Source organism: Balaenoptera borealis (genome assembly GCF_965194805.1).
Source record: "Balaenoptera borealis genome assembly, chromosome: 1".
Taxonomy (NCBI): Eukaryota; Metazoa; Chordata; class Mammalia; order Artiodactyla; family Balaenopteridae; genus Balaenoptera; species Balaenoptera borealis.
In genome coordinates, this window is record NC_138860.1 from 56477031 (window position 1) to 56496839 (window position 19809).

At 35.8% G+C, this 19809-nt stretch overlaps 1 protein-coding gene across 9 annotated transcripts in view; it reads right to left on the reverse strand.

Annotated features, from left to right (window-relative positions):
• Positions 1-19809, reverse strand: part of RABGAP1L (RAB GTPase activating protein 1 like) — a 789965-nt gene that overhangs the window by 524239 nt on the left and 245917 nt on the right. For all 9 annotated transcript variants that reach the window (XM_082379555.1, XM_082379554.1, XM_082379553.1 and 6 more), the window contains one exon: positions 19569-19710. In XM_082379555.1, the coding sequence (XP_082235681.1) occupies positions 19569-19710 (142 nt within the window). The remainder of the gene's footprint in view (positions 1-19568; positions 19711-19809) is intronic.

A 19809-nucleotide genomic window follows, 5' to 3' on the forward strand; every position in this document is an offset into this window, starting at 1 on the left:
TTGTCTAATGATCAGTGATGTTGAGCATCCTTTCATGTGTTTGTTGGCAATCTGTTTATCTTCTTTGGAGAAATGTCTATTTAGGTCTTCTGCCCATTTTTGGATTGGACTGTTTGTTTTTTTTGATATTGAGCTGCATGAGCTGCTTGTATATTTTGGAGATTAATCCTTTGTCAGTTGCTTCATTTGCAAATATTTTCTCCCATTCTTTGGGTTGTCTTTTCATCTTGTTTATGGTTCCCTTTGCTGTGCAAAAGCTTTTAAGTTTCATTAGGTCCCATTTGTTTATTTTTGTTTTTATTCTCATTACTCTAGGAGGTGGGTCAAAAAGGATCTTGCTGTGATTATGTCATACAGTGTTCTGCCTATCTTTTCCTCTAAGAGTTTGATAGTATCTGGCCTTACATTTAGGTCTTTAATCCATTTTGAAACTCAAGATTTCTTAAATTATGGAGTTTTAATCCCTTAACTGCATTAACATGACATTATAAATATTCAACAGAAATCTTACTTTGGAAATGATCGTAAGTACAAAGCCTTCAAGAGGTATCCAAATTCTAACTATTGGAATTCAACTCATCCTTCTCTGAGTGTCTGTACTTCTAATAGCTTGCATTTATTTTACACATGTCTCTTTCCATCTTTAGACTGTAAGCTCCTTGAAGATAGGAACTGATCTTAAGCATTTAATACAGCATTTAATATATGCCTTGCATAGAGCAGGTTCTAAATATAATGGAATGTAGGAAGGATGAAAGAACAGAATCTGAAAAGGAAAGGTAAGTAGAACAGAGCAAAGTTTGGGAATGATGGAAGCAAGGAAAAGAAAACTAACACTAGAGAGCCATAAAGGTATGGGGAGAAAGACGAGTGAAAAGGCTATTAACCAGGTTATAGCTGGGCAATTCTGAAGAGACATAAATAAACTAATACCCTTATTTCTCTGATGTAAAATTTGTTTGTGGTTTTTGTACAAAGAAAAAAGACAAATTAAAGCTCTATTTATCTAAAGCCAAACTTCTGTTTTATTTTTTAAATACCACTCAAAAAAATTTTAATGTGCTCAAATGGGTACCACTTAGAATTTTTATTGAATAATTTGTCTGTCTCTACTTACAGTATAATGGAAACACTAACAGTACTGTATTATGTAGACCTTCTGCTGACATACACTTTACAAATATTTACTCCAGCCCAAATACTAAAGCCAGTGTGGTATTTTTAGCACTAAGTTTTGAGAAAGCTCAGCTTTCCTCCTGTAGTTATAAGAGATCTGAGTCACTCAACTCCCAGAGCCATATTCAAATCATTAGAACACCATATCCCCCTGGTGTAACAAGAGCCATAATTTCTCCAACTGAAAAATTAAGCCCTTTCCTTTTAGGAAAAGAGAGAACGGCACATGAATTAGTTCCGAAAGAGAGAATGCTAAAGAGAATCGCATATGAATTAGTTCCATAATATTTCTGCAAATAGTTAATAAACTCTCAGTCTTGCTTCAGCTAAAGGAGTTAACTGTTTACAAAATGCAATTATAAAGTAATCGGGAGACTAGATTCTGGTCCGGACACTGTCGCTTGATCTCAGAGTCTCAGTTTCCAGAACTTCAAATGAGATAGTTCAGTATAATTAAATTCAAATAACGTTTATTGAGTACATTCTGTATGCAAATATATAATGCCTAAATTGTTGCCAGGCTCCAACATTTAAATATTTTAATGATTTGAGGTTATCAAAATTGTCCTGATTGAAATAGACTGTATAAAGAGAACCCAACAACTAGCACCCTCCTCCTCAGGGATTTTCCTCAGACACCTACCTCCCCAAGCCCTGCCCTTGGGAGTCATAGTTGCTCTCAGTAATTTCTGGCTTCAACCCAAACCCCAGCACGAGGCTGATAAAGAATGGCAGTCTGACATACTCAGCTCCCACCTGAAATGGGGGCAGTGCCTGAGGAGGAAAAGGGAGATTCAAGTAAGGTGCTAGTCTGAAAAACAAAGAAAAGGTTTTAGCATGAAAACCACTCATAAACCGTGTGACCTTGGGCAAGCTGCTTAACCTTCCTAAGCTTTTTTTTCTATACTAAAAAAAAATGGATAAAATACCACCTCACAGGACTGATGTGAGAATTAAATAGATAATTCACATAGTTTTCCATACATATTTTTCATTATTACTAATAACTAGAAAGTTGAATTCACTGCCTTATGAATCAGTTACTCAACCTGTTTCCAGGGACCAGTCTACCTACCAAGTATTAAGGACATTCTACCTCAGGAGAGGGCAAGCAGTAGATGACTCTAAGATCTCTTCTAATTCAAAGGTTCACTGAAAATATGCAGCTGTATCACCATCACCATCACCAGGGTGTGTGAATGATCACACCAAGGTAGTCACTACAATCTTACAGTCTGTATCTTAATCACTAAGTTAGCAGCAAAAGGGGGTAAGGTGGTCATGCAAACACTAGACACAAGGTCTCTGAAATGGGCATTGCATAACTACCATCTGCTATTACTTATGGGAATAAAAGTCCAGAGGCTAGAGAGGGCTCACTTCGCAATATGGAGAACAGCAATAAAATGCTGATAATAGTCCCAGGCACATGGATATGTTCAATAAAGTTAGCTTCTATTATTGTTATTATCATGTCATAGAAGCAGTCTCTGGGGACTATCACAAAAATAAGTTTCAAGTACTATAGGCTTTCAGGCACCCTATATACCTTAACACTGCTGGCAAACTGTAGGGTCTCCAGATTTCACTAGAGATCATTCTCCAGAACATTTAAATTTCTTCAGTCAGTTGAAGCATGATTAAGATGTCTTAATCTAACACAAATACATTTTGTTATGGTTTATTACCACCACACCAAGTAAAGCAGGTGCTGGTCAAAGATGAAGCAAGCTTAAGTGACCACAGTGCTGACAGAGTAGGCACTCAATAAACATCTGGGAGGGAGAGAGAGAATCCAAGGGGAAAGCAAAAATCCCTTTCCCTCAAATACAATGTATTATTTCTGGGTTCCTAGTACTTTTGATCTGTATATCCATGGTTTGATGGGATCCCAAAACAATATATACCTCTTAACAGATAAAAATCCAAAAGGAGTGGGTGCGAGTAGAGAGAAGCAATGGTTTTTCATGACTCTTCCCCCACATTACCACAATAAAAATGCTCCCTCTCTTCCTGATTTCCCTTTAGACTAATATTCAGGCAGATATATCAACCAAATGAGATTTTTAGAATTTGACTACAGGTATTGTGAAATACTAAATCTCTGACAGGAAGAGCAGTTTATATGAGGTTTAACAACCAAATAGGCACTTATAAAATTAAAATCTATTAGCCTAATAAGCATATAAAACATGTTCAATCTCATTTATAATCAAGGAAATGTAAACAAAATGAGATGTTATTTATCACCAATCAGAATGGTAAATATTTAAAGACTGATAATATCTCCTGTTGTTGAAGGTAGGAGGTAAAGGGTGCTCAGATAAACTACTGGAAGGGGCATACATTTGCAGTCTTTGTAGAGAGCAATTTAGTAGTACCTATCAAAAACCAGATTGCGCTTCAGAGTATATATACAAAGAAGACTATTCTTTACGACATCTGTAATAGCAAAAAAGAAGAATGGAAATTGCTGTTAGAACCTTCAAAAGAGAAATGGAAAAGTAAGTTATGCTATAACCATGCCACAGAATACTATGCAATTTGAAAAAGTGAGAAATAGTTTAATGTAGTGTTCATAATAGATTGTTTAATGAGAAAATCAAGTTGCCAAACATGATATACACAATATACACAATGTTCCTTTTGGAAACCGATACATAAACTGTTAAATGATTTCTCTTGAGAATTAGCATTGGTGGACAATAGGAGTCCATTTTATATTTATTTTAAAAATTTAAGCAATGAAAAAGAGAAATAAAACTCCATATATTTTTGTGTGTTTGTTTTTTAAGTAATACAAAGATGATTGTTCTTCCCAAATCATAAATCAGTGACTGGCTTTACACAGTTGATTTTTCAGTAGTACTGTTAATATATTTAAATGTCTTAAAGATTTGATTAAGTAAATGATTTTCTCAGTCAAAACCCATTTTAGTTGATTCATGTGCTTGGTTAAATTGAAATGACAAACATATCAATAATATTTGCAAGGGAAAAATAGAACATGCTATTGTAAGTTTACCTCAGAGAAAATCCACTTGGGGTTTTTTACATTTGGTTCATCATTTGTCAACAGCAATAATTATTTTAAGAACTCTAGCCTGTTTCTAACGAATCTCCTCTCTTTATTAGGCTACCATTTAAAATGTTATTGTTATCATATTAAGCTGAAGCCATTGTGAATAAGTATTCATCTCTCTCTTAGCATGCTGGATCTAAACAACCTTTTCAAACACATGAACCACTTTTTGGTTCACTTTTACTGAACCACTCAGGAAAATATAATTACACCAAAAACGTTAATAGAAAGATGAATAAAATCAAGTCAAATTTCTATAAAAACTGTGTGGAATTTAGCCAGCTGCACTGACCCTTCAAGTACAAGGTTCATTTAAAAGTCAGCCCTACTATCAATAATGACATTTATAAGATTAAATTAAGCCTTCCAATTTTCAAAAAAGTACCAGTATATAACTTTATTTAGAATATGACTAATGTGCACATAAATGTGTGAGAATTCTGTACTTTGAACATATTTCATTAAAATAAAAATCCTCAGGTTATGAGATGATTAGTTTCCTTTAAAAAGAAACGACAAGAAAGAAATTTTGTATTAACCTAAAACTTTAGATATCAAAGATTTTCCCTCAATTCCCTTAAATTAAGTAGGAAAAAGGGGTTTTCATGAAGGAGGGGAATCCCATATCAGTTAAATTTCTGGGATTTCAAATAAAAACACCTTTGTATGTAATGTGAATTCTGAATAATATGATAAGAAACATGAGTAAGTGGTCAAGTTTTCATCCATACTTGATGTAGCACTAGCCTTGGTGCTACATCCAACAATTTGCACAACCAAATTTTATAGAATTCAATCTCCCTCTTATCTTCTAATATTCTTTCCTCTCCAATCTATCCTATTCTATAATATTTATAGAAAGTGTTGATAGGGAAATTACAAAGGCAACATTGTGACAATGTCCCTAAGTAAATTATAAATTAATTTTAACCTCTATCTATCCAGAAGTTTAAGACATGAAATCAGGCAATGAAGTATCACATTATTTGGCATTCAGGAGAATTTGGGGGGTTGGGAAACATGAAGAATTCATCACACTGAAGTTAGAAAAATGATGAAGGACAGCTGCATGCATATCGGAATGACAGGAAAATAGCACTGATTAGAAAGAACTAGGGATAAGTTTCTACAGGAGTACTGGTTAATTCAAAACTAATTTTCTAACTTGTGAAATAAATATTTTAAATAAATTAGAAAGAAATAAAGAAAAGTGAACACGATCAATTAATGCTCGAAAGCGTATCTTTACATGAATAATGTTCCAGATAATGTAAATAGTATCTCTACAAAGTACTAAATGAACCAAATTTGACACCAGCATGAAAACAAAAACACCAAAAGAAAAAAAAAGGAACACCAAAGGAAAATCAAACCTATAAAAGTTTAAAAACCAAATAGGAGCATTTTAAAATAAACATTTATTTAATTAATTCTTTTCTAAAAGCATACAATACAAAAAGAAACAATAAATAAATTAAAACATACAATATAAAAACCCACAACTCATATTTACTATATTCACAATCTTATACTTACTATAAGGTTACAATTTAAGTTTCATGCAATATATTTATATTTTAAAATCTTTTGGATAAAATGTCTTAAAGTCTGATTTTCTTACCAAAGATTCTGCACTGTACTAACCTTGAAGAGCAATCCTCCCTGGATCAATACGAAAAAATATTTTTATGATCTTAAGGTGTACTTTTTCATTAGATTATCCATTTATGACAGTTTGAATTAAATAAACATTTTGGACTTGCCAAAACAACCAACAGCACAATTGTACCTTGAATATTAACAAATTGTTCAGGCACATTTAAGTAACTAAATGAGACGATGGGTGCTTGCCATCACACCTATGTGATAAAACACTAACTCTAGCATGCTTTTCTTTTTCTTCTTGCTACTTCTCATATTTCCTTTCAAATATATTTTCTATTAAGAACAAAATCAATTCATGAAATTTGAGTTGCTCTGCTTAAGGTCATTTCAAAATGAAAAAAATATATATATTTTTTAGATACTTTCCACTAGAAATACACTAAAACTTTACTGTAACACACTATACATAGTAAACGTTTTATAAGAACAGTTTATTTTCAAGCACTAATAAAAAGGGCATTTATTATGTAATAAAATGTAACTAGCAAAAAGTAACATCAACTATAATGTGGCCCCATGTTTTGTACACAAAGGACAGTACAGTTATAACAGAACATTCCATAGTTTCAAAAATTACATAAAGCATACTTAAAGCTATTCATAAATATGCTGTGACTGTCAGGGTTGGCCAGTTTTTCTGTAAAGGGCCAAATAGTAAATATTTTCGACTCTCACATGTTCTTATCTTTCTTATTTCTTTTTTTTGTGGGGGAGGAGGGCTGGGGAAGACTGTATAAAAATATAAAAACCATTCTTGGCACAGAAGCCATACAAGAAAAAACAAGCTGTGGGCCAGATTTGCCAGTAGGCTATAGTCTGCCAGCCCTAGGACCCTTCCCTTTCAAATTAGCTATTCATTCCTATTTGCTTCAAAATATTAAAGATGAAAGAATTTTTAAATGCCCAACACTACATTTTCCAAAGGAATTAATTTCATTAAAAGTAAGGGTATACCTACAGTAATATAAAAGACTAGACTATCTAAATATAAATCATTCCCATACACATTGAACATGTTAGAATCAGAGTTCGATCTGCCAAATTCAAGAATCTTATCACTTAGAAAAATAAAACTCTAGATCCCAGTGAATTTTCCACAAGTTAAAGACAGGATAATAAACTTTCCAGGCAAAAAAAAATACTGCAGGAAATGAATTAAAATATATTCTTTGTCAACTGAAAGGTCAATTACTCTTTAAAACTGCATGAGAACTTTTGTCGTTTTTTGGGAGGGTGGACAGGAGGTAAAAGACATGCAACCTAGAAACATGAGAATGTAGTTTACTTTCCACTGAATGCTACAGATATTCATCCTTGGAGGTACTGTATTTTAAAATATAAAGATTGCTACATGATTGAGGTGGAATAAGATTAGACCTTAACAGACTGTATTCATGAATTAAACACTACAATTTTGTATTTTAGATTTCTAAATGAAATACAAATCACAGGGGAGGAAATTAAATGCTTGAGTTCAGCTGATATGGGACCCAATCATACTCAATCATCCACTGGTTAGATCTCAGTGTTTTCTGAAACACCACCGGTTATTTGCAGGGGAAAAGGTCAAAAGCCCAAACAATACTCCTAATCTCACAGCACTTAGGATCTAAGCCACATATTTGACACTTGATTATACTTAGGTCAAATGCAATACACACTGTGATGTGGCATATTATTACTTAATTCCTGCAATGATTTAAAATGTTTATTCCCACCTAAAACGTAAGTAACCTTAAAGGAATTTTTGTCACTCTCAGTACCAAGCATAATGCTAAAATATGTAGGTACACAAATATTTCTTAAATAAATGAATGAAATTAATTAATATACAAATATGCTCTCTTCCAGGGTGAACTAACCTAGCACTAAGCCTTTAAATATGGCAATTAAAGACAGGTATGACTCAGTCACCTTTTCCCGTCAATTATTTCTCTAAAATCGGTCATTTTTTATTTCCAGGATCAGCACCCTAGTTCAAGCTTTATCTCCTCAAATTAGACGTATATATCATGGATTCTTCACTATTCTAAACTGCATTTTACATAATATACTGCCAGCTTAATCTTCCTAACTCAAACCTTTGCTCATGCCATGCCCAAGCTCAAAATCCCTCTAAGATTCTCCACTGCTTTACACAAAGTCTGTGCTGTTCAGTGTTTCTAGGGAGTTTCTCCAAGGCCTGCTCTCAACCTGCCTCTCCAACCTCACATTCACTGTCTCCTAGGCATACTGAAGATTCTGTTCATGTCTGTACTTTTTGCTTTCACATATGTCAAAATGCTATGCTTCTTACTTTCTACTCTTGCAAATCCCACTAACTCTTTCAAACTTTCCCAGACTTGGTCATTTGAAAATGAATTGAAACTAGCATTTACCGGAGACCCACTGCATGGAACTCTCTGACAGACCCACAAAGATGAGTAAGAATTGAGCTTCTCAGAGGAATTTACAGTCACTTGGAGAGAGAAGACACATGTAACTATAATTTAATATGGAATATCATAAATGACACTAAAAATGTATAAGTAGAATTATAGTGGAATCTGTAGTTAGGGAACAAGAGATTACTTCTGACTGGGGATAAGTAGAAGTATCATGAGATAAACATCATTTAAACTGATAGCTGAACCTTGGCTTCAAAAGGCAGAGATGGGAAGGACTTCACAAGTAATGGAAATAGCTCAATAAAAGACACTTGAAACCTACAGCAATCAATGCTCTTATAATTCATTTGGAAATTCATCACGTACTGTTTTGAAGTTGTCTACATCATTTTTTGGTCTTTTTTTTTTTTTTTTTAGAATTTAATTTTTTTTCCAGTTGTATTGAGATATAAATGACATACAGTACTGTATAAGTTTAGGTGTCCAGCATCTAGGTCATTTTTTGTTTAGCTAATACTGCATATATTTATACCCTTGATAGGGCCTGGTCTAACAGGACCAGGTAACAAGTGAGGTAACATGTATGCAAAAGTGGCTACTACATTAACAGATGCTTGAAAACGGATAGTTTCCTTCATTTCTGGTACCTAACTCTTTGTTACAGGCAGTTCTAAAATGACCCCTAAGATTCCTGCCTCCTGGTATAAACACCCTATAAAGTCCCTACACTTGAGTGTGGGTGGGACATATGAATATGATGGATGTCATGGCTGTGATCACATTGTGTTACATGTCAAAGGTGAAGGGATGCTGCAGATATAAAGTCCCTAACCACTTTGGCTTTAAGTTAATCAAAGGGAGTCTATCCCAGATGAGCCTGACCTAATCAGGTAAACCCTTAAAAGAGGCCTTGGGCCTTCCCTTAGAGAGATTCTCCTGCTAGCCTTGAAGCAAGCCCCCATGAGTGCTACAACTGCAAAGAAATGAATTCTGTGAGCTCTGAAGGGAACCCCAAGTCTTAGATGAGATTGAAGCTCCAACCGAAACGTTGATTGCAGCTTCATGAGACCATGAACAGAGGACCCAGCTAAGCCATGCCCAGACTCTCGATCCATGGAAACTGTGAGATAATAAATGTGTGTTACTTTAAGGTGCTAAATTTTTTTGTAACTTGTTATGGAGCAATATAAAGCTAATTAATACACTCTCTCCCTCTACTTTCTCTCAAACACCTTCCCTTATCAAGTGTATTTTTTAATCATTTTAATTTGTTGAAACAGATAATGTAAAAATGCAAGAATGAAACAACAATATTATAAAGTCCTTTCCTCCCTCTCACTCACTCTCTCTCTCTCTCATACACATATGTGTGCGTGCACACACACACACACACACACCAATTTTATAAATATAGAAAGTATCTGATTGGAAAAGAAACAGTATCTAGCATACCAATATTATTTTATTGGAACATATTTCCTCATCTGTAAAATGATATAATAATAGTATTGACCTTATAGGATTGATAAGAGGATTAAATGAATTAATGTCGGTAGGCAACTTAAATTCTTGTTACTCAAAGTCTGGTGTGACCAAGAGCAATGGCATCTTGTAGAAGATTTTTTTTTTTTTAGTAAGACTTCATTTTAACAAGATCTCCAGGTAATACATGTGCACATTTAAAGTTTAAGAAGCACTTCATTAATGAGCACTTATCACTCATGTAAGTGTAATATGATCATTATATTTCTTAAAAAACTCATTTCTTTTCTATACTCTCTATCTTCTTTTCATTTGAATATAAAGAAATTTCATTTGCAAACTGATTTCTATAGTAAAAGCTGTTTGTGATTATCTTTTCTCTAATCAGACTATGAATTAAGAAATTAAAAGAAAATAAACCTCTAGCTGAGTTTGAGACTATTTTGCTCTCTGCTCAAAATGAGTTAGAAGTAGTATTAGACAGCTAACAGTCACTCAGATCAAGGGGAAAATTTTTTTTTCTAGATAGCATTTAACCAATCCAAATACAAAAACAAAAAATGCAGATTACACGAAACAGAAAAAGTACAACCAAGTGTGAAGCTTGCCTAATATTACTGTGAATCTGGTCTTTTACAATTACTTGGGCATGTGTCTTAAAGGAAATCACACTGTATTTGCCATCCGTTGCCTTCTTGTAACTTTCTATCCATTTTACAAGTAACTAAATACAATTCTGAGGTCAACAAACAGAAAGCCAGTTTGAAATCCAAAGGAAGCAATACCAAGTGCACCTCAAGTTTCAAAAGCAGGAGCAATTCAGAACTTGTGGGAGTACATAAACGTGACAAGGTATTTTAAAGACAATCCCTATAGGGCTTCCCTGGTAGCGCAGGGGTTAAGAATCCGCCTGCCAAGGCAGGGAACACAGGTTCGAGCTCCTGGTCCGGGAGGATCCCACATGCTGCGGAGAGCTAAGCCCGTGGGCCACAACTACTGAGCCTGCGCTCTAGATCCTGCGAGCCACAACTACTGAGCCTGTGTGCCACAACTACTGAAGCCCACGTGGCTATAGCCCATGCTCCTCAACAAGAGAAGCCACCGCAACAAGAAGCCCCCGCTCGCCGCAACTAAAGAAAGCCTGAACGCACCAACAAATACCCAACGCAGCCAAAAATAAAATAAATTAAAAAAATAATAATAATCCCCATGATGTTGCATTGATGGACTTAACTTTCTGCTAAGATTCCTTGCATTCAAATTAATACCCTTTAACACACTTCACTTTTTGAACAGCATTTGAAAAATATGCAAAGGTACCTTAACTCATTTTACTTTAGATGTTTCCCAGGAAATTAAGAGCAACTTTAGTCCTTTTAAATCTGCATCCCTTTTTAGTTAAATTACAGGCTAAGGTAAGACAATTTAGAGTGACTTGAACTTCCACTTTTGCTTTGACAGGCAAATTGCTGAAAATAATTAAATAAAAGAATACTCTAATTCCCCCCAGCAGGAACACATTTCTATGCCACCTCCAGTTCTAACTTTTGATATTTGCGTTGACAGAAATGTCAATTACAGAACTAATAATAAAGTGTATTGAAAATGTATGAAGTGTCTGATCTATAAAAGAAAAGAAACTATTACTTCCTACTCTGTGATTTTTGTAGCTTTTTTAATACAGGTGATGGCTAATAGATTTTCAAAAGACAAGGTGACATCTCAAACAGTGAAAAACTGTTAAGAACAGAAGTGAAAAGTTTTTAGGGAAAAACAGAAATCTGATGACTTGTTCTTATTCAGACCATATATAAGAATGAGAAATTGAAATTTTTATGTATGTTTTTCATATTTTCAATTGCAATTCCATAAATGTTACCTCTTTTTTTCTAGTCTTTCTCAGTATGAAATCATTTTGAAGCAATGTAAAAGGAAAAATATTTATTCACTTATTACTATAATTTTATTATAATAAATATATTTATATTTACTTATTATTTATTCCTTCATTTATTATTTTTCCTATTGTTTACTGAATCTCATTGAGAAGGTGGCATTTGAGGAAAGATTAGAAGGAGAGGAAGGAGAGACCCATGTGGCAATCTAGGAAGGAGTTCCAGCCAGAGGGTACAGCAAGTGCAACAGCTCAGAGGCAGAGTACACCTGGTGTGTTTGAAGAATAGCAAAGGACAAGGGTGGAATTTGTGGGGCAGAAAGTGACAGGAAATGAGGTCAGAAAGGTTAAAAGCAGACAGCAAAATCACAAACAGCCTTGTAAACTATGGTGAAGAACTTTGGCAAGTGAAATGAAAAGCCAACGGAGGATTTTTGAAAGAGAAGAAATGTGACCTGACAGATTTCAAAAGGATGACTATGGTGATATGGAACACAGACTAAGGGGTTGTGGACAAGGGTGGAAGGCAGCAGACCCATCAGGAGGTACTGCAATAATCCAGTACAAGAAATGACAGGGCCAGAGAGAGGTCAGAGTCTGGATTCTAAGATTTGGAGCCTAGGAGTTGCCACCTGCTGACAGGGGAAGACTAAAGGCTTGGTTGTGGGAGAATCAGCCTTCACCCATTTACTCCACCTGGAACACATCCTCTCCGTAGAATAGAAAAGAGAGAAGCAAAACCATCGTACACATGCAAGGCCTCACGTCCAGCACGGATCTGTGACTAGCTAGGAACCCCTCTGGTCTTTCTGAGTGTGTGCACAGCCTTGCATGTGTACACAGCCTCCCAGACCACCAGTGATATGTAGAATCTAATGAGGTCCATTCATTCCTTAAGTCTCCTTATTAAAATTCTGGTCAATCTGTGGCTTTCCCCAACCAGAATTACAATCTCATGCTACTTAAAACATTGGTCTTCCCATTCTTTTGCCATAAAAAAATCACTATTGTTTCCAACAACGTTCTAGAAATATGGGGTCTTTCTACATTTGCTCCAAATCAAGTGAGTCCCTTCCAGGGGTGAAAACAAAGCTACTAGTTTTCACAGCTTGCCCCACCCTAGCAAAATCACCACGATAATAAGCCAGTGGTGGCAATGAGCAGAATGGGAGCAGCCTCAAGCACTAAAACACCACAGACTGTTCTCACCCAAGGTTCAGTGGTTTTTCTTAAATAAATGCTTCTCAATTTTTTATATAATTTGATCACTTTCTCAAGACCTTAACTGGCTGTTTTCTGACAATTTTATTGACATTTATGATTGCTTTTTGATGAGCAGATTTGCCAAGCTCCTCACCCAAGCCATTCTGCACTAAATACATTTTAAATGTAATTTGCTTGAGCAACCTACTAAAAAATGTCATAGAAAATATTTTTAAACATTTCTAAGTACGGAAATTGCCAGTATGCTAAAATCACTATTTTCTTTTGACTGTTAACATGCCTTTGTTGAAGAGCTTACTCAGGTGACCTTAAGTAGAAAAAGCCTCTAAGCAGAGTAAATAGCATTTGCAAAGACACAGAAGCACGTCAGGGAACTGCATGGTTAAGTGTTGGGTGGGTAACTATTTTTAGCTCTCCCTTTCCTACTACAGATGAGCTCAAATCTCTTACACCCTAAAAATGCCCTTTGTTGGCCAGATGCAGCCCAATGTTTTTACTCCAATCTCTTTTCTCGTCTTCTCCATCAACCTTCTTGAAAGAATAGTTTGAACACTATTCAAACTTCTCCCCTTCCTCACCTCTAGTCAATCCTCAATCCACTACAATAAGGCTTCCTTCCCAGCTTTACTAAAATTACCCTCAGAGGGGTTCAGTAATCTCTCAGATTTACCAAATCCAATTAACAATTTTTGGTCCTTATCGTACTGAAACTCTTGTTCCATTTGTCAGTACTGCACATCACTCCTTCCTTCTGAATCTCCACTCCTTAGTCTATGACTCCATTGTCTTAGCTCTCCTCATATTGTTCTGATCATTTTTCTGCAGATAAGTCCTTTAGCTGCACTTAAAGGATCTCTTAAACTCTACTTCTAAACCTCCCCCCCCACATTTCTCCCAAGGAAATTTCGGCCATTATCACTGCTTCACACTGATGACTCTCAAACCTTTACCTCCAGTTGTAAAACTTCTCTCACAATTTAAGACTATTTCTAATAACTGAAAAGTAGTTCCACTTTAATGTTCCACAGTGAGTTCAAATTCATCAGTGTCTGAAACTGAATGAATCTTACCCCCACCCCCAAAAGCCGACTCTTCCCAGGGGTTCCCTATTCCAATTGTTGGCATCCACATCATCCAGTCACCTTAGCTACAAACCTAGATTGAATCTATGATTCTTTCTCCTCCCTTCTCTTCTGCTGCCCACGACATCCAATTAAGTTACAAGCCCCACTGCTTTAACCTCAGGAATAGTCGCAAATCTCTCTTACCCCCTCATTCCTTACATTTTGAGGTAGTCATTTTGACACAACTGTGTCAAAAGAACTTTGTCATAATGGCTATGTCAGAAACGAAGCTTGACAGCATAGCACAGGGAGATGGGCTTGGTGCTTTGTGACCACCTGGAGGGGTGGGAGAGGGAGGGTGGGAGGGAGGCTCAAGAGGGAGGGGGTATGGGGACACGTGTATGCGTATGGCTGATTCGCTTTGTTGTGCAACAGAAACTAACACGGTACTGTGAAGCAATTATACTCCAATAAAGATCTATTAAAAAAAAAAAAGAAATGAAGCATGAGCCCAATTTAGCCCTCTGCCAAGACTGGAAAATGATGGCCTATCCAATACTTCCTACATGATTTTAAGATTCTGGCAGTGAATGTTTCTAAATATTTTGCTGATTAATAACAAACCAACACTGGGATCATTTGGTTTGCCATTTACTTCTAAATGTATCCGTTTCCTAGTAATGTTACTTTCCATAAGTAAATGGTTCTTCCCTTTAAGTACACATCTATACAACTTTCAAATCTCATCAACCCTAAAGTAATTTTCACTGGATCAAAAAATACCTTTCCAAGACTTGAATGGCACTGAGTAATATGTCGGACAAAATGCATGGTAAATAAACTAATGGTGTGCTTCTGTGTCTGAAAGACTTCTTTTGAAGTGAATATTTTGGCTTCCAATAGATTTTCTACAACCTGTCATTTAAAGAAGTATGTGTGGCTTCTAGCTGACGTATTTAAAATATTCTATATCTAAAGTTCTTTTTCTTTTTAATGCACCAGTTTGTCTGCATGCTTGAAATCACTCTTCAAAATGCTTTCACATAAAACAACGCTATTTGGAAAATAGGTCTCATGTTATATTTTCATATTATATTGCATTACATCCTTCTATCCAAAGGTCATGATCTTAGACAGATGTAAAATATGATCTAGAAAATGTAAGATCTACAGTATCTTGTCTGTGAAGGGAATACTAAAAATACTACCTTTTAAGCAATTAGAAGGAGAGTTACAATTCAGTGGTTTAAAGAAGAATACAGGCATGCCTCATTTTATTGGTCTTTGCTTTACTGCTCTTGGCACACATTGTGAACTTTACAAATTGAAGGTTAGTGGCAATCCTGGGTCCAGCAAGTCTATCAGCAGCATTTTTCCAATAGTATTTGCTCACATCAAGTCCCTGTGTCACATTTTGGTAATTCTCACAATATTTCAAACTTTTTCATTATTATTACATTTGTTATGGTGATCTGTGATCAATGATTTGATGTTACTATTGCAAAAAGATTACAACTTGCTGAAGGCTCAGATGATGGTTAGCATTTTTTAGCAAAAAAGTATTTTTTAATTAAGGTATGTATACTGTTTTTAGCTATAATGCTATTGCACACTTAACAGACTACAGTGTAGTGTAAACATAACTTTTATATGCACTGGGAAACCAAAAAATTCATGTGACTCACTTTATTATGATATTTGCTTTATTGCAGTGGTCTGGAACAGAACCCACAATACCTCCAAGGTATGCCTGTACTTTGATTTTGTGTGTCATGAAAATTCATGTGCTTTAGGGTAAGACTGCCATAGGTTTGAATTCGGTAGATTATACTTTTTTAGCCCTATGACCTCGAATAATTTACTTAAAATTTTTTTAGTCTATTTCCTCACATGTAATATAAAGATGATAATCGTCATTTCTCAGGACTAATGTGAGTAAAATATGAAACTAGGTCTATTAAATATCAAATATATTATATACACAAAGCAGATATTTAATCCATTTTAGTTAGTTATCCTTCTTTTAAGTTAGTGGATAGAAGTGAGGAATTTTTATTTACTAAATTAGAATAAAAGGCATAATTATGTGATACTAAACTGTATAATATATTTTTACTGAGTAGGGCTGAGTCATTCTATCATTTTTCTTCTTTCCCAATTCTAGCTTCATATATTTTTTCATTTCTAAAGGAAATGGCATTTTTGCAAGACATTACCTGAAATCTTGTGTTCAAGTAACTTTCTGGTAGATACTTGTCACACCTATTTATTCTTCTTCCTGAGCACACAGCTCAATTATATTCCCCAACCACCCCTGTGGTTCTTGTTTAGCAGAAAAGAATGTGCACAGCTTCTACGTCTGGCCCAAAATTCTCCTTCATGTGATCTCTGGTCTTTTCCTCTTCATGTTGGCTGGGATAGAGATGACAACAGTGTTCCCGAAGTCATATAAAATATAATGGAGTCACACAATGGAAGTGAGGGCTGAACTCTGTGATCACTAGAATACTAAGGAAGTGATGTTCTGTGACTCCAAGGCTAGGACATAAAAGGCACTGCAACTTCCACCTTGGTTTCGGGGATTGCCATCTGGGGAAAGCTAACCATTATACCATAAGGACACCCAACCAGAACCATGGGGAGGCCTATGTGGAGAGGAAGTAAAGTTTCTTGCCAACCACCAGCATCATTTTGGCAGCCATGTGAATCAGCCCCTTGGAAGCTCCTCCAAGCTTTCAATCCCACCCAATGAAGTCTTCAGATAACTATATCCCCCAGATAATATCTGACTCTTCCTAAGAAACTCTTAGCCAGAATTGACCAGACAAGCCTAATTCCTGACCCACAGAAACCATGAGATAATAAATGTTTTTTAAGTCAAAAAAAAAAAATTACTTCCAACCACATGTAAAAATTTAAATAGATCACAGACAAATCATTAAGGAAAAAAACTGACAGGGAATTCCCTGGCGGTCCAGTGGTTAGGACTCCATGCTTCCACTGCAGGGGGCCCAGGTTCGATCCCGGGTCAGGGAACTAAGATCTCTCATGCTGCATGGCACAGCCAAAAAAAATGACAAATTAGACTTCACAAAAATTAAACTTTTGTTTCTCAAAAGACACTGTTCATTTCTTTTTATGGCTGAGTAATATTCCATTGTATATATGTGCCACATCTTCTTTATCTATTCATCTGTCAATGGACACTTAGGTTGCTTCCATGTCCTGGCTATTGTAAATAGAGCTGCAGTGAACATTGTGGTACATGACTCTTTTTGAATTATGGTTTTCTCAGGGTATATGCCCAGTAGTGGGATTGCTGGGAGTGAGGTGGATGGACCTAGAGTCTGTCATACAGAGTGAAGGAAGTCAGAATGAGAAAAACAAATACCATATGCTAACACATATATATGGAACCAAAAAAAAAAAAAAAGTGGTTATGAAGAACCTAGGGGCAGGACGGGAATAAAGACACAGACATAGAGAATGGACTTGAGGACACAGGGAGCGGGAAGGGTAAGCTGTGATGAAGTGAGAGAGTGGCATGGACTTACATACACCACCAAATGTAAAATAGATAGCTAGTGGGAAGCAGCCGCATAGCACAGGGAGATCAGCTCCATGCTTTGTGACCACCTAGAGGGGTGGGATCGGGAGGGTGGGAGGGAGGCACAAGAGGGAAGAGATATGGGGATATATGTGTAAGTATAGCTGATTCACTTTGTTATAAAGCAGAAACTAACACACCATTGTAAAGCAATTATATTCCAATAAAGATGTTAAAAAAAAAGAAGATATTGTTCAGAATATGAAAAGGCAAACTACAGAGAGGGAGAAAATATTTGCAAAACATATCCGATAAAGGACCTTTGCCAACGTATGTAAAGAAATCTTAAAAATCAACAAGGAGACAAATAACCCAATTTTAAAATGGGAAACAGATTTGAATAGAGTCTTGACCAAGAAGATAAACAGATGGCAAATACCATAGAAAAAGATGCACGACAGCATTAGTCATTAGAGAAATTCAACTTAATATCACAAGATACGATTATACACCCTCTAGAATGGCTAAAATTTTAAAAACTGACAGTGCCGAATGTTGATAAGGATACAAAGCAACTGACTCATCAGGAAGGAAAATGGCACAGCTACTTTGAAAAACAGCTCAGTTGTTTCCTACAAAGTTATCAACATACACTTACTGTAAGACATAGCCATTCCACTCCTAGGTGTTTACCCAAGAGAAATGAAAGCACATATTCACCAAAGACTCATACTCAAATGTTCATAGCAGCTCTATTCCTAATAGCCAATAGCTAAAAACAACTAAAAGGTCCATTAACTGGTGAATTGATAGGTAAACAAATCGTGGCATATCTTTACAACAGATTACTACTAACAATAAAAAGGAACCACCTATTGATACAACATACATAAATCTCAAAAGTATTATGCTATGTGAAAGATGCTATGTATCAATACAAAAGCCTGTACTATATGATTCATTTTATATGAAATTGTAGAAAAGGCAAAACATGGTGACAGAACACAGATCAGTGATTGACAAAGACCACAAGTGAGGGGAAAAGATGGACTGTAAAGGGGCATGAGGGAAATTTGGCCAGGGGGGAGGGTGGAGGGAGGGGTGGTTAATGGAAATGTTTTATGTCATGATTCTTGTGGTAGTTGTACAGATGTATATCTATTTGTCAAAATTTGATGAACCATACAGTTAAAATGTGTACATTCTATTGTATGTAATTTATACCTTCATAAATTTTTTAAATGAAAACACTCAGAATAATGTCTAGCATACTAAGCACTCAACAAATATTAGCTAAAAATAACTTATTTTTATGACAATCAAAGAAAGGAATGGTTTCATAGAGAGAAAGACTGAGAATTCTAAAATGCCCTTTTCAAAGATAACATAAATTAAGAAATTTTCTTTTAATAAACCCTACCCTGTAAGCAGATAATATAAAGGTTAAAAGTAAAGATCTGTCATTTAGCTCTAATTTCTATAAAAAGTACTGAGCACAGAGCCAAATGAAGTGTGACTCTCGTGAGGTTGGTTAGCATCTCTCAGCAGCATTCAAGTAGTAAACAGAGCAGATACCAGCTAGTATTTCAAAAAAGTGAATGGTAACTGAAAAGGCAACAACAAAAAAAAAGTCAGAACTGAATGTCAAATGAGGAGTAGGACATGACATATCACTGAAATTCTAAAAACACTTGAGAGAATTTGAAATTTCTCATTAAACACTTCAAAAGTACTTAAAATAGGGAGCAAGACAGCAAAGTTAGGCTGTCAAATTTAAATAGTTGCATAAGTGGGACTGGGGAGTATTCAACCAAGGAACCAAATAGACCAAATTCTCTTCTGCATCTAGTAGAATCTAGTCTAAGAGTAGCAGAGACTACAGAGAATCACCACTCCTCGCTCTATCCCTCCCGTAGGCACGTGCGTGCGCACATGCACACACACACACACACACACACACACATACACACACACCACACACATCATTGAGGATTATAAGTAAAGCAGCTATGTAAAGAGAGGGAACTGAATAAATTTCACTTCTTACCCTCTTCTGCTTCATCCTCCTGGGGTGACAATGGGCCCCCTCCACTAGTAGGAGTGATTGGTTCCTCCTTCTCAGACTCTCGCTGTAGACTCACCACCTCATATATTGCATCTCCAGCATTGGTATGGCCTTTTCCCTCAGACTGAGAAAGATATAAACACATGTTTCAACATTAGAAATTTGAAGGAGGGACTTCCCTGGTGGTCCAGTGGTTAAGACTCCACGCTCCCAATGGAAGGGG